General features: G+C 38.7%; 1 protein-coding gene and 1 pseudogene across 1 annotated transcript in view; both read right to left on the bottom strand.

Moving 5' to 3' along the window:
• The window catches only part of SLX4IP (SLX4 interacting protein), a 176021-nt gene that overhangs the window by 144608 nt on the left and 14440 nt on the right, over window positions 1-16973 (bottom strand). The window contains exon 2 of the mRNA XM_015081531.3: window positions 11687-11742. Within this exon, the coding sequence (XP_014937017.1) occupies window positions 11687-11713 (27 nt within the window). The 5' untranslated portion in view covers window positions 11714-11742. The remainder of the gene's footprint in view (window positions 1-11686; window positions 11743-16973) is intronic.
• Window positions 11418-11514, bottom strand: LOC113602619 (uncharacterized; annotated as a pseudogene).

Genomic DNA, 16973 nt, shown 5'->3' with positions numbered 1-16973 from the left:
ATGTAGGGTCACCATGAAAAACTCATTACTTGATGTTTCATGTAGTCTTACTGTCACATGCTACTCACATGTGACAAAGTGATATATGCAGTGGCCTAGCTTCCTGTATTACTTAATCACGGGCATTCCAAGACATTACTACAAGAGGAGCTTTTAAAGGACAAGAAGTGAATGCTGTACATTCTTCCATCATATGGTTGACTAGACCACTGCACACACAGCTCTTTCAGTGGGATGTCCTTCACATGGAATCCCCAGGGGTTGTAGAATGCAAGAACACTCTGTAGTCCCCACTCTACCTCTTGACTCCTCAACCATGCATCCCCAAAATGAATGGTGGTGGTAACAATAAGGAAAGGGGAGTAGGAAAAGCAGGAAGTATAATAACACCATGAATTCAAGGACTTGTACCAGTCCCAACCAAACCCCCCAGCCTTTACTACTGGGACCAGAGCTGGGCGGGGCTCCCAAAGCTTTCCAAGGATAAAGACAGGGGATCCTCACTCTCAACACATCACTTCCAGTTCCTGAATCTGGAAAGGAAGCACACTAGAGAGAGTCTTGTGTCACTCTAAGAATGTTTTCTCTGAGGCCACGTTGGATAGTTTGGGTTGCTGTGACTGTTTTCTACTGTTCCAGTTAATGGTGGTGTTTCCTGGTGAGGACAATTATAAGACAGAGCAAACTAAATATCCACAGGCATAACAGGTTCTGGATGAGAGCATGCACACGCCCCCGGGCAAACAAACACAGGCCTTTAGGATGTCATGACAATTTAGGAATGAGCCAGTGATTTTAAAAGCACTTTAATTGCTGTGTTTCCTTGAATCACAATGTCTACAGATGCACACACTTAACAAAACACAGAACAATGATGCCCTCTACAGCCTTCAGAGAGAATCCAAGGAACTTTCCGAGTTCTTGCATCTGGTGCTAGATCCTGACTTCACTTTTCCACCCAGAATTATTTTCTTTTACTAGAATAACATACAAAGTATATGCTTTGTATGTATGTTGGAAAAAATTAAAGTATCAAGGTGCTAAACTAAGGTGCTAATCAAAATAAAATACAATAATGTCCAAACAATTAACATTATACTATACTGAAATAATTTACTTTCCTAAAAGACATACAGAAGCAAACTCCACACTGTCATTTTAGCTATTAACAGAGGCTATTACTTAAAATATTTCCAAAGTGGAACTGTGGACTCCTAAATGGAGAAATAGGTCAAGATGAAATTTTTTAAAGAAAAGAAATATACCACAAATTGAGTATTACAACATTCCCTGTCTGGAACTGAAAAAAAAAAAAAAAAAAAAAAAACACTGGTAAGAAATAATTCTAAGCTCGAGTGACTTCCCTGTTCCATGGTTCCGTGGTTCCATGAACCACGAGGAAAGAAACTTCTTATCTTTGTAATAAGGAAAGTGAGAGGTTATTGAGCACCTCTGAAATATTCCAGATTACTCAAGACCTGTGTGCATACAAAAGAAGTAGAGCAAAAGTCCTTCTTCTCAGGAAATGTGGCTGGGATAGTATGTTGTAAAACCATGTGTGAACACATATATAAACAATTGGAGAACATATAGAAAACATAAGCTGCACACAGCAAAGGAACAAAGTGAGAGGATAATCAATGTGAGAAAAGTCTAGATTGTGTGTCAAAGGAAAAAGGAGTCATTAATCAAGCCTGAACAAGCTGATAGAGACTAAGGAAGAAAAGGTAAGAGAGAACAAGAAGAGAGAAAACCACAGGCTAGGTCACTGCAGGAAATGAGAAGGCATCAGTTTCAGAGGAATAGGTGGGCCACGTTCCCAAGTTCCAAGATAAAAACATGGGTCAAAGTTAACAAGGAAGAGAGAATAGTTATAAGAGTGCCTTAAATCTAGCCAGAGAGTTCAGATCAGATCTGATTAAACAGAAGGAATTACTCTGATCACTTAAGCAAGGAAGTAACATGATGAAAATGGTGTTAAGAAAACATTATCCTGGAACTTGTCTAGATAAACTGGGATGGCAAGAAAGGAAAGGCATAGAGATCATCCAGAGACTAAGGTAGAAATAGAAACCACAAGGATCATAAAGGCTGAATTTGCAAGAAAAGAAGACAGAAGCAGCAAGTCCAAGATACTCTGCAGAGGGTGGATGCGTTATACAGGATACCAGGAATAAAGGACGAGGAGATATCATAACTGGACACGTCTGGGATGTGTGAGGGTAGTGTCATGGACATTCAAGCCAAAAGCCAGTTCAGAAGAAAACTATGACAAACTGAATTCTTAGTTTGAGGTTTTAGGGATCAGTGTAGGCAGAGATTTGATGGAGGCAGGTGGAAAGTTGAAATCGAAAGGAGGATGAGAAGCCAGGGCAGTACTTAAGCACTTTCTAATCATCCAAAAAAAAAAAAAAAGAAGAAGAAGAAGAAGAAGAATAGATGATCTTACACACACAGGAAGGGATTGGAAAAATAAAGCCCAGAAACTGGGTGTCTGGCCAGAAAGAGAGAACACTTGGAAAAGGAAGTTTCATTTCAAGTCCAACAAGAACCCTGTTTCAAAGACATCAACACACAGAGCAAATGTCCTATTGAATGAGAAGGAACCGAAGAGCTTTAAGCCTGAGGCAGACTTAACTGGGTGACTATTGGTGAACTCTGAATTTTATGTCAAGTCTATCAAGCAATCAGGACATGTTTAGTTGTGACCACAGTTTCCTGCATGGCCAGTGTAACAGAACAGATAATATGCAACGGGGGAAAAAGAGCAGCCTACTTTAGTTGGAGCATGTCATCTACCACTAGGCAAACGCTTACTGGCTCTATGTCTTGAAAACTTAAAGCTCTCGCAAGGAATTGACAGAATTAAGAAGAAACTGGAAGGTGAAGAGCTTAAGTGTGGAGAAGAAATACAAAGGTACTTCTTTTTACCTTGAGAAGTTTCACAGAGACCAATGCCTTTCTAAAAACATTCCCAGGAATAAAGGTTACACACGCCTCCTTCAAATTCATTTCTAATAAAGAATGTAACCATTTAAAACTTCTGTGATTTATTAGGACACTTGAGTTTTATTCTTTCTTAAAATTTAGTATACGATTCATTACCTAGAACTCAACTGGTATGAAAACATTTGTATAAATCTTTTTTTTTCAATGTAATACACAAAATCAAAGCACCAGCTTTCAAATCAGTGGTGATGACAAAGTCAATACCACATTCTCCTTTAGGTAGACTAAAAAGCCTAGGACACAGAATTGAAGTGGTTCACTGAGGCAAGCCAGCAAGACAAAAGCCCATTTGCTATTCAACTTTCTCTTTTTCTCTAGAAGTTCAAAGAGCTCCTCTTCACTTTTACTTTTATTACAAAGAGGAAATTACTGTCAATTCTTGGACACATTTCTCTTTTTGTGGTTGTTCTAAGGAATGCAGAGACTAAGGTTAACTGAAATTCAGAGCAGTGCATAAAACTATAAAAGCTACAAAGGAATAGAAAGAAAAACATAGATAGTAAAGATGCAGGGAGATTTTTTTAAAAAGTAAAATCTCTCCTCTACTCCTAAACGTTAACAAAATCCTAAACTTGTTACTTTAGATATAGAAAACGACTCAGTCTTCCTGCCCCAAAACTCCAGCTCCCCACCCTCTCCAGAATTAAAAAGTAGACAAATATCAACAGCAGAAGTAAAAGCTTTAAGTCTCCTGGAGTGGGTGGGAAGGAGGAGGAGGGGGTCATTACACATTCTCTGTGAAAGAAGACAAAGCCAGATCCACATTCCAGGGAAATCTGTCTGGTCCGAGTTTTTCCTTAAATACAGATTGGCCTGTCACTAAGCCAAGCTCTGTAATCTTCCCAGGCTGCCACTGCTAGGGAAGCCAGGAATCCCTTCTAATTAATCAAGCCCTCCCAACAAAAATTTTCCCACCCACAATAAAGTAGATTGGGGGGAGGGGAAGCAGCAGAGCAAGCTTTGTAGCCAAAAGAATTCTAGACTTTGGTGTAATACCTAACTAATCCAAGAAAACAGATGCAGGAAGCAGAGGAAATGATCTACAAACAGAGACAGACAATGAAGTAGGAACCTTTCAAAGTACTGCTTTGCTGGAACCCAAGCTAAAAATTTTAAATCCTAAAATGTAATTATTATCAGGAGTGAGGCCTGGCAACATTACATACTTTTAAAAATACCTTTAAAGCAGGGGGTAGACCCATAAATTTTTCAGAAGCAAATACCATGTATACTGATTTGACACTTTTACCCATAATTTGTTATTCAAATTTATTTTCTTCTTACTAAAGCTTTGTGTTTTTATGGCTAAGAGCCCACGATTAATACAGTTTGTGTCCATGTCTATTTCTCGTTTCCACTTGCAAAGGAAACGGCCTTGCCTTGGCTTGCCAATTTATCCACCCTTGCAGCCAGTTTAAACCAAGGTAACTTCATTGAAAGCTTACTCTGACAAGAAGCAAAGAGGTGGGGGCATATAAGGATGCATGAATTGAGACCCATGGTGTCCAACACAGCTGCTACTAGCCATGTGTGCTTCCTGAACACTTGAATTGTGGCTAGCAGGAATTGAGATGTGCTCTAAGAGACATATTTATACAGAAAGACAGACAGACGGATATTTCAGACTTTGCAGGCAATGATGTCTTTGTTGCAACTATTCAACTCTACCACTGTAGCATAAAAGCAGCCAGAGACAATATGTAAACAAATGGAGTGGCTGCATTCCAATAAAACTTTATTTACAAAAACAAGCAGCTAACCTGTGAGATGAAATTTGCTGACCCCTGGCCCCTAAACAATGTATAATTTTGGAAATTCTAAAATACTGAGGTGGGTGCAGAGCTAGAATTAAGATCACTAAGGAGCCTTGGGAAGACGTGTCAGCTGTCACCACTACGCACAAATTAGAAAGGAGTCCTGGAAGTATAGGACATATCTCCCTGCCACAGGTTGCAGTGACCAACAAGTCAAGAGACCTTGAAAGCTCTGGTTCCAAGGGCTCTCATCTCATTCACTATTGCCATTTCCTGGAATTCTGGCCTAGGAGACAATTAAAAGAAAGAGTTCAAGAACAGAGACACAATGATTTAACAAATAATAATAATAATAATAATAAGAGCTCTATTATATGCAGGGAGGTCAGAAGAGTTTTCTTTTTTCTTCAGTTGAAGAAGGATAAGCTGTTTGCATGGATAATTAATACCATTCCAGGGAAAGTCTCAGAATAAACAACTAAGGTGCAAGGGGCAAACTATTTGGTGTTCATTGGGTGTTCTATTACTTTAGAAACCATGCTCTATCCAAGTATTTTTCAACCCAGAAAGCCAAAAGTACATACATATATATGAAAATTTGTTTAATTCCTTTTAAATTTTACTCACTCAATTATGGATTATGGTAATGCATCTACACAGATTACAACTACTTATCAAACAGAGGCCTCTTCTGCCCTAACTTCTCACTACCTTTCCCCAGCTCTCACTCACCAGGAGCAGCCACACTGAAAGCAGATATTTGATCTGGCATTTACTATCATATTTCTAAATACTATGTTATTACTATCAATTTCTCATTATTTCAGTTTCACATATTTTCTATTGAAAAGGACAGTGCTTACAACCCACCACCCACACATGTCCTTCCCCAGCCTTCCAACATTTGGAGTTCACAACGTATGGAATGTACCCTTGGTTCGAAGCTGAGCCATGTAGTGTACTGTGCTCACTTTCCTATCTTGCATAACTTTTCATTCGCTTAGTTAAGAGCTGCATCGTTTTTTTTTTGTTTGTTTAGCTTCCCGTATTCTTATCACTAAATCATAGCCACACTCTCTGACAGACCTAAAAAAACTCCTCTCTGTACCCTCAAATATGTGAGGTGTTTCAGCCTTTCCTTTCTTGTTGGAGATCTCTTTCGTGGAACCCTATATCCTGTGCCAATCCAACTGACTGTTTTCTAGGCAGAACACACTGCTGATCCTATGGGATTCACTTCACCTGCAAGACTGCCTGTTTCCCAGACCCTCTGTCTCACTCTTGCTCTGTTTACTCCCTCATTTTGGAAAATCCTTCCTAAAACAGAGCACACTCGAAGGAAATTGTTTTAGACTCTGCATCTCTGAAAATGCCTCTGTTCTGCCTTGCCTGTCAGAATGGCTAAAATCAAAAACACAAGAAACAAGGAGTGTTGGCATGGATGTGAAGAAAAAGGAACCCTCATGCTCTGCCGGTAGGGATGCAACTGGCAGGACCACTGTGGAAAACAGTATGGAGGTTCCCCAAACAATTAAAAATAGAATTGCCATATGATCCAGAAATTCTACTACTAGGAATTTACCTAAATAAGAGGAAAACACTATTTGTAAACATTAGATTATCATTTAATAACTAGTAAAAAAATTAGATTTTTATAACAAAATTAAAAAACCTGCTCTAAGTGACATATATAATTCAGTGCATCTGACAACCATCACATTTTTCAAGTGCTTACTGGCATGAGAATATTTTCCTAAATAGCGGAATTATGCTAAACAACAAAATGATTATTAGAAAATTCGCGGGATGCCTGGGTGGTTCAGTTGATTAAGTGTTCAACTTTTGATTTCAGCTCAGGTCATAATCTCAAGGCTCAGGGTCATGATCTCATACTTCCTGATAGAGCCCAGAGTAGGGCTCCACACTGACAGCAGGGAGCCTACTTGGGATTCTCTCTCTCCCTCTGTCTCTCTCTGACCCTCCCCAACTTGCACACATGCACACTCTCAAAATAAACTTAAAAACAAAAAAACTCCCAAATACTTAGAAACTATATAATATATATTTTAATAACCCAATGATCAAAAATTAAATCACAGAAAGAATTAGAAAATATGTTTATTTGAAAAACAAAATTCCTTCTTTAACTGCATCTCTAACAAAACAAGGATACAATTAAACTAGTAAACATTTAGAGAGAAAAATTTATAGCTTTAAGTAAATATATTAGAAAAGGTTCATGATTTAAGCTTTCACCTTAAATTGGAGAAAGCACATTTTTGCTCAAACAGAATAAAATAAGAAAGAATTCCAAAAAACAGAAAACAAGTACACTACAGGAAAAAGAAAATCAAAGCCAAAAGATGGTTCTCTGTCTGAGAAGCCTAGTAAATAAATAAACCCCTAACAATACTAATAATCCCTCCTTTGGAAATGCAAATCAAAACCAAGTATCACCTCACACCTACTAGAATGGCTACTATCAACAAGACCAAGAGAAAGGAATGCTGGTGGGACTGTGGAGAAAGGGGAACCCTGGCTGGTGCATGACTGGTGGGAATGCAAACTGGTGTAACCATTATGGAAAACAGTATGCAGGTTCCTCAAAAAACTAAAACTTCAACTACTTTGTGATCTAACCGGTCCATTTCTGGGTATATATGCAAAGGAAATGAAATCACTATCTCAAAGAACTATCTGCACCCCATGTTTGCTGCAGCATTATTCACAATGGGAATTGTGACAACCTAACAACCTAAATGTCCATCAATGAATGAATGAATAAAGAAAATGTGGCATAAATACACAATGGAATACGATTTAGCCGCTTAAAAAAAAGGAAATCCTGTTTGTGAGAAATGGACAGACTTTGAGGGCATTATGCTAAGTGAAATAAGTCAGAGAAAGACAAATCACGTATGCTCTCACTTATATATAGAATCTAAAAACATCAAACTCATAGAAACACAGAACAGAATGGTGGTTGTCAGGGGCCAAGTAGTGGGGAAAACAGAAAGATGTTGGTCAAAGGGTTAAACTTCCAGTTATAAGATGAATGGGTTCTGGGGATCTAATGTGACAACAGTTAACAATACTGTATTGTATACTTGAAAGTTGCTACCAGAGTAGAGCTTTAATGTTCTTACATAAGAACAACAAAATGGTAATTATGTGAGGTAAAGGATGTGTCAACTAACTTTTTTGTGGTAAAACATTTCACCACATATCAAATCACTGCCTTATACACCTTAAGCTTACACAATGTTGTATGTCAGTAATATCTCAATAAAGCAGGGAGGAGAAAAAAAATCACCCCTTTGGAAGGTTCAAGCCTGCTGGTCAGAATGTGTGGGAGCCATGATAGTTGAGAGCTGGTATCCTAATGCCCAAAAAGGAAAAAAGAGAAAGGAGGGATGGGAAGAAACTCATTCCAGTTAAGCTCAGAGCTGTTAAGAACTTCAACTTTCAGTTCTTTGCACAATGCTTGACACATAAATAAGTACTGGATTTGTAGATATCCCCATATATTAATACTCTGGTTCACAATGGGTCAGTTTGTCCATAATTTCTTGGAGCAGGAACTATTCAGCAGAGCTTTCGCCTTCATTCTCTTGATAAACTGTGACCTTCATGAAAATGCAACTAAAAAAAAAAAGAAAATCACTGCCTGCAGACCAAGGAAGCAACATGGAAGCTTGCCATCAATCCAGGGCTTCAATAGGGGGAAGGGAAGGGAAAACAGCAAGGAAAATACTGGAAAATACTCAAAACACCAACCTCGTGCCAGACTCCATTGTGGGTTGCAAAGTTGTACTACCCACAAGGTGGTGGAATCCCAAGCCATGAAATTAATACAAAGCCTGGTCCAAAACCACTGAAATGCCAGTGGCTCCAGCAGAAGTAAATTTGGAAGTGCTCAGCTGCACTACAGGGCTCATAGGTCCTTCCACCGTGTGTGTGTGTGTGCGCGTATGCGCGCGCATGCACGTGCACACGGACCATGTGCAGGATGTGACTGAAAATGAGCAATTAAAAAGTACACACATGAACACTGATCACCAATTTATTCCGCACTTAGTATATAATAGTGGAAGTGACAGAATAATCTAAAAGAGGCTGAAATAAATTACTTTAAAATTATAAAGAAGATAAAAGGAGGATACAGAAACACATTTTTAAAATAGCACAAGTATATATACATATATAAAAAAAGAACTGGTATAATTTGAATTAAAAAAATAATAACCAGGGCACCTGGGTGGCTCAGTTGGTTAACCATCTGACTTCAGCTCAGGTCATGATCTCACAGCTCCTGAGTTAAGTCCCATGTTGGGCTCTGTGCTGACAGCTCAGAGCCTAAAGCCTGCTTTGGATTCTGTGTCTCCATCTTGCTCTGCCCCTCCCCAACTCGGGCTCTGTCTGTCTGTCTCTCTGTGTCTCTCTCTCTCTCAAAAATAAACAAAGATTAAAAAAATTAAAATAAAATAAATAACCAAACACAAATTCTCATCTGAAAAATGTAGTCACTAAAAATAAACAAGTTAAAGAGTAGATTAAATACAGATTAAGTAGCAAAGTAAATACAGATGAGAAGATTTTAATGAACTGGAAGAGGTCCAATAAAAAGCACTCTGGGGGCACCTGGGTGGCTTAGTCAGTGAAGTGTCCAACTCTTGATTTGGGCTCAGGTCATGATCTCACAGTTCGTGGGTTTGAGACCCGCATTGGGCTACACACGCTCACAGCATGGAGCCTGCTTGGGATTCTTTTTCCCTCTCTCTCTCTGCCCCACCCCCATCCCTCTGTCTCTCAGAATAAATAAATAAACTTTAAAAGAAAGAAAAGAAAAAAGCACTCTGAACACAACGTAGGGACACAGAAACAAACAATAAAAGGCAAATGGCCAAGCAGCACTCATACAAGCCTACCAGAGCAGCATTTGTTGGAATGGACAATGCCTCCCAAACCACGTAAATAACAAGCCTAAGCTTCAGACTTCATAATGAGATTGTAAAACCTCAAAGACAAAAATAAAATCTAAAGAAGACCCAGAAAGAAAAAATTTGATAACCAAGAAAGAAATCACAATGAGGCAGACAGCAGACTTCTGTAGTGGCTAGTTTCCACAGATGAACCCCCACAATTCTTCCTTTCTCTATGAGCATATGCTGCTTCTTGCATCAAAAGCTGCTACTATCCTTGGGCTGGGCCCTTTGGGTGTACTGACCAACGGAATACAGCATAAGTGCCACCTGAGACTTTTGAGCCCAGGCCTTCAAAGAACTGGCAAATTATACTTCTGTCTTCTAGAAACTCTTGCTCTGGGACACCATCCCTCAAAACTCAGCCACCATGCTAGTTGGTGCCCAAGCCACACAGAGTAGCCATGTGAATGAGAATGAAGGGCAGCAATTAACAGCCCCAGGTGAGAGCCCAACCACGGTATCAGCTGACAGCAATGTGAGTACATCATGCTTGATGTTCCAGCTGAACGGAGTCCCCAGATAACTGCAGCCCCAGCCATCATCAAAAAGAGAAATGACCCAAATGATACTGGGCAACCTGGAATAGTAAGAATGAAATGGCTTGTGTTTTAAGCCACTAAGTTATAAGGTGGTTTTAAATATCAGTCAGTATCTACAGTGTTTCTCAGTTGCAATAACAGATTCCAGAAGACAATGGCAAAATATCTCCCAAGTGCTGAGGACAAATAATGCTCAACCTAGATTTCTATAACCAACTTTCTAGAGTTAAGACAAAAAATACACTCTTAGACAAACAGGGAAAGTTCACCACTTAACAATCTCTCATAAAAAGAAATACTACAGAACACATAGATACAAGAAATAATTGTAAGCAGTGAAATGTATAAATATGTTGTAAATCTAATAAGACATGACCTGATAAAAATAATATATAATTACAATATTAAGTAGTATCTGACCTGGCTAACTACTGTAATTTGTCTGTTCTGGTGTTTTCGTTTTTAAGTTTATTTATTTATTTTGCGAGAGAGAATCTACGTGCACTGGAGGGGCAGAGAGAATCCCAAGCAGGCTCTGCACTGTCAGCACAGAGCCTGTTGTGAGGTTTGAACTCACGAACCGTGACATCATGACCTGAGCTGAAATCAAGAGTCAGATGCTTAACCGACTGAGTCACCCACATGCCCCTGTTTTGGTGTTTTGAATGCACTAAATGTAACACTAGTATAGAAAAGATGTCCTAAACAGCCAACACAGGTGAAGGCATCTCAGAGACCTTATACTATCACTTCTTCCCCTCTCCTTCCCTACCACCCCTCACACACGGTTCCCTCATCCCCCCACACTTGAGGTCTCAGCCCCAGCCATCAAGAGAGACAGAAGAGAAACTTACAAAAATAAAACAACACAGAACGGCCAGGCAAGAGACCTCTGTACAGGCATTCACCCACCTGCAGCATTTGCTGCCTACCTCTTTATTTTCATCTGCTTTGTCATAATCAAAAATCATGTCACAGATATACAAACGTGAATAACAATTTTCAACATTAAGGACAAAGTTATGACCAAAAGGCATTTACCTAGATTTGAAGCAACTCTCATAACCACATGAACTATTCATTTTCTCCTCTATCTCATTTTTAATTTTTTTCTCAAGGGAGAGCAAGTTTAAAAATGAAGAAGCTTCATGAATTTGCATGTTATCCTTGTTCAGGGGTCGTGCTAACCTTCTCTGCATCGTTCCAATTTTAGTGTCTGTGCTGCCCCCCTCCATCTCATTCTTAACATGCAAATCTTCAATCACCTAAAGTTGTCAGTAAAATCCCTAATTTAAAGAGGAGAAGGAAAGTTCAGGGCTTCAATTGTCAGTGCACACCGAACTCAGTTATATTAGCAAATGATTAACCATTTTAGAGAAGGCTATTAAGCGCTACTTACTTTAACAGCAAATTTCTTTGACGCCATGGTTTACTGATTCCAGAGTAATTACAGACCTTTAATGGAAAAGAAAAAGTGGTAAGTAGGTGTATAAACATCTTTTTCTATTTGGTAATATAAATGAGAAAGGAAGACTGAATAATCAAATATCAATAAGTATTTGCAATTTAAATGTTTACTTATAACTGGTCCTAAAAATAGATTAAATTAGTAACTTAAAAACCACTAACAAAGAAAGCACAGACTCAGATGGATTCTACCAAATGTTTAAAGAATTAATATCAATGCTTCACATCCCTTTATTAAAAAAATAGAAGCATAGGGGCACCTGGGTGGCTCAGTCGGTTAAGCATCTGACTTCGGCTCAGGTCACAATCTCGCGGTCCGTGAGTCTGAGCCCCGTGTCCGGCTCTGTGCTGACTGCTCAGAGCCTGGAGCCTGTTTCAGATTCTGTGTCTCCCTCTCTCTCTGCCCCTCCCCTGTTCATGCTCTGTCTCTCTCTGTCTCAAAAAAATAAATAAACGTTAAAATATTAAAAAAAAAAAAATAGAAGCATAGGGCGCCTCGGTGGCTCAGTCGGTTTGAGTCCCACTTTGGTACAGAGATTACTAAAAAATTATCAACAAATAAAAAATTTTTTAAAGCAGGTATATTTCTATATACTAGCAATGAATAATCCTCAAATGCAATTAAGAAAACAATTCCAGGGGCTCCTGGGTGGCTCAGTTGGTTAAGCATCTGATTCTTGATTTCGGCTCAGGTCATGATCTCATGGTTCAAGGGATTGAGCCCCCCATCAGGCTCTGCGCTGACAGTGTGGAACCTGCTTGTGATTCTCCCTCTCTCTCCATCTCTACCCCTTGCATCCCTCTCTCTCTTGCTATCAAAATAAATAAACATTAAAATAAAAAGAAAACAATTCCATTTACAAAAGCATCAAAAAGAATACTTATAAAAAATTTAACAGAAGGATAATGAGATTTGTACAACAAAAATCACAAAACATTACTGAATGAAATTAAAAACTTAAGCAAATGGACAGACATCTCATGTTCAGGCACTGGAAGACAATATTGCTGAGATAGCAATACTTACCGAATTGATCTAGATTCAACACAATCTCTATCAAAATCCCTGAATTCTTTATAGAAATTGACAAGTTTATCCAAAAATTCATATGAAAATACAAGGGATCTGAATAACCAAAACAAGCTTTTCTTTTTTAATGTTTATTTATTTATTTTGAGAGAGACAGCATGAGCAGGGGAGGGGCAGAGAGAGAGGAGAGAATCCCAACCAGATGTGAGGCTTGATCCCAGGAACTATGAGATGACAATCTGAGCCAAAATCAAGAGCCAGATGCCCAACCAACTGAACCACCCAGGCACCCCACCAAAACAAACTTGAAAAAGAAGTTGGAAGACTCACACTTCCCCATCTGAAAACTTACTACAAAGTTACAACAATCAAGACAGGATGATAGTAGCATAAGGATAGAAAGATCAATAGAATAAAATTGAGAGTCCAGAAATAGACCCTTACACATTTATAGTCAATTGATTTTTAACACACGTCATGACAATTTAATGGGGAAATAGTCTTTTCAATAAATGGTGCCAGGACAAATGGATATCCACATACAAAGGAATAAAGGTGGACCGCTACATCACACTACATGCAAAAATTAACTTCAAATCAACGAAAGACCAAAATGTAACACCTTTAAAACCGTAAAACTCTTAGAAGAAAACACAGATAAGATACGAAAGGCACAAGTGACGCCCTGCCAACAAAAAGCTGATATTATCAGATGTCTTTGAAATTAAAAATTTCTGTGCTTCAAAGGACATTATCAAGAAAATGAAAAGAAAACCCACCAAAGGGGAGAAAATAACTATAAATCATTTGATAAGGGACTCATGTCCATAATACATAAATAACTCTTACAACTCATTAACAGAAAGACTAATAACCCAACTTAAAAGTGGACAAAGGATTTGAACAGACAATTCTCCAAAGAAAACAAGCAGCCAATAAGCATATGAAGAGATGTTCAAACTCATTGGCCATCAAGGAAATACGAATCAAAACCATAAGGACATACCACTTTACACTCACTAGCATGGCTCAAGTAAAAAAGACAAATAATAACAAGTGTTGACAAAGATGTGGATAAATTAGAACTCTCATCATGGCTGGTGGGAGCTGCAGCCACTTTGGAAAACAGTTTGGCAATTCTTCCAAAAGTTAAACATACACTTGCCATATGATCCAGTATTTCCTAAGTATGAACCCAAGAAAAACATATGTCCACCTAAAAATTTATACAGGAATGCTCACAACATTATTCACAATAACCAAAAAATGGAAACAACCCAAATGTCCATCAATTGATGAATGAATAAACAAAATGTGGTATATATGTACAGTGGAATATTCGTTGGCAATACAAAAGAATCAAATACAAGTGACCCTTCAACAACATGGAAGTTGGGGCGCCGGCCCCGCACACAGTAGAAAATCTGTGTATAACTTGTGACTCCCCCAAAACTTAACTACTAATAGCCTACTGTTGACCAGAAGCCTTTCTGATCATATAGTTGATTAACACATATTTTGTATGCTACATGTATTATATATTGTATTCTTATAATAAGGTAGGCTAGAGAAAAGAGAATACTAAGAAAATCATAAGGAAGTAAAAATACGTTTATACTACTGTATTGTACTTATCAAAAAAAAAAAAAAATGTATAATCGGACCTGCACAGTTCAAGCCTGCATTGTTCAAGAGTCAACTGTTCTAGGATGCCTGGGTAGCTCAGTTGGTTGAGCCTCTGACTTTAGCTCAGGTTCTCACGGTTCAGAATCTCACAGTTCGTGGGTTCGAGCCCTGTGTCAGACTTTGTGCTAACACCGCATGGAGTCTAATTTGGATTCTTGGTCTCCCACTCTCTCTACCCCTCCCCTGCTGCTCATTTTCTCTTTCTCTCTCTCTCTCTCAAAAATAAATATTGAAAAAAAAATTTTTTTAACATTTTTTATTGTTGAGAGAGAGAGAGAGAGAGAGAGAGACAGAGCACGAGCAGGGGAGGGACAGGGAGAGGGAGACAGAATCCGAAGTAGGCTCCAGGCTCTGAGCTGTCAGCCCAGAGCCCGACAAGAGGCTCAAACCCACGAACGTTGAGATCATGACCTGAGCCGAAGTAGGATGCTTAACCAACCGAGCCACCCAGGTGCCCGCCAAAAATAAACATTTAAAAAAAATTTTAAGAACAAAAAGAGTCAACTGTTATACGACCCTTTACTGTGCTCAGCCAGGCAAATGCCCTCTCTCACCCTTGCAGAAACCTAGAGAATTACTTTCTGGAGAGGGTGAGACAGAGGATCTCTGGTCTGGAAAACACCAAGCACAGCATAAAGTGGGGTTACTCTACTGAAAAAAAGAGAAAATTAAGGGAAGATTTACAAACTTACTGATAACTTCCCCAACCCACATGCCCCTTATGATGGTTAATTTTATGTGTCAATTTATCTGAGTTATCTATGCCCAAATAACTAGTAAGACATTATTCCTGGATATGTCTGTGAGGGTGTTTCCGGAATAAATTAGCATTTGAATTGGTGCACTGATTAAAGCAGATGGCCCTCCCAAATGTGGGTGGGCATCATTTAATCCATTGAAGGCCCAAATGGAACAAAAAGGTGCAGGAAGAGTGAATTGGGACACCCATATTCTCCTGCCCTCAGTCTTAAGCACTCCTGGTTCCAAGGCCTTTGCACGGAGAATGAATTATACCACTGGCTTTCCTTGTTCTCCAGCTGGCAGACAGCATATCGTGAGACTTATCAGTCTCCATAATAGCATGAGCCAATTCCTATAATATTTACATATACCTCATACTGGTTTTGAGTTTCTAGAGAACCTTGACTAGTACACCCCTCTATCCTGCCTAGCCTCTCCAAATAGACTAAAACCTCCCCATTCAGGGAACTGGACTAACCTAAAAGGCAGGATCTCTAAATACTGACATCAGGGACTCTCAGGAAAAACCTAGACAGATGGCTCTAAAGTGAAGCCCACACCCACAAGCCCCACATCTGTATGGAGAACTGACTTCCAAATCTTTTTAAGCCCCACTCTCAAATACATGTAAACAACCAGGAATCACCTGCTATCCAAGGAACAACTCTTTCATGAAAGAAAACAAAACAAACAGAAAAAGAAATTACTTGGCCAAAACCGAGACTATGCAGGGAAAGGGAACCATTTTTTAAGAAACTATCATTAATATCAGGGAGATAGAAGATATTGCAACCAAAAAGCAATACATACAATAACAAAAAATAAGAGAATTTCAGAAAACAACAAATTAAAATTATGATAGCTGAAATAAAAAACAACACAAGTGCTGGAGGATCAAGTTCAGCAAGTCCTTCAGAAACTTCATCAAAAAGATGAAAAATAAGAACACATTAAAAATTAAAGGACCAGTACAGGAGGATCCATACATGAAAGTTAGGATGGAAACAACTCATATTAGGGCATATATCACAGTAAAACATCAGGCATTGGGAACAAAAAATTATATATATATTATACATATGTATAAGTAATATATATGTATAACATATACAATACATAATATATATATAAATATCACACACACACACACACACACACACACACATATATACACAAAGTGTGTGGGAGGTGAGTGGAAGCAGTGGTAAGAAAATATTTGGCTCCAAACTGCTCAAACCAAATCCAGAGACTAAAAGACAATAGAGAAATAGCTTCAAAATTCTGAAGAAAATTGTTTCCAACCTCCAATTGCATTTTAAACATGAGGGGGAGGAGGCATTTTTAGACATGCAAGGTCTTAAAAAATTTAAATCCCATGCATCCTTTCTCAGGAAGCTACTAAAGATGTGCTTCACCCAAATGAGGAAATTAACCAAGAAATAGGAAGATACAGGAAACAGGAAGGCCAAGATAGGCAAAAGGCAGAGGAAATCCCAGGATCTGGTGAAAGCAGAGATCATGGGCTAGACCAAGAGGGAACCATCAGCACAGGCTACAACATTTTACAAGTCTCCAGGAGATGCATCTTTAAAAGTGTCTGCAAGCGCACAAAATTAATTTTAGACAACTGGTGGAGAATATGAGATTGAGAATGGGAACATGGAAACCTAGGCAACTTATTGATACTAGGGTAAACAAAAACTGCAAGAAAATAAAAAGAGTACTTCATATACAGCTGAGCTACGGCTAGCATTTATAGTCA

Source organism: Acinonyx jubatus, chromosome A3 (assembly GCF_027475565.1).
Source record: "Acinonyx jubatus isolate Ajub_Pintada_27869175 chromosome A3, VMU_Ajub_asm_v1.0, whole genome shotgun sequence".
NCBI lineage: Eukaryota > Metazoa > Chordata > Mammalia > Carnivora > Felidae > Acinonyx > Acinonyx jubatus.
Note: the sequence above shows the minus strand (reverse complement) of the source record. Positions and strands in the feature narration are given on the sequence as shown.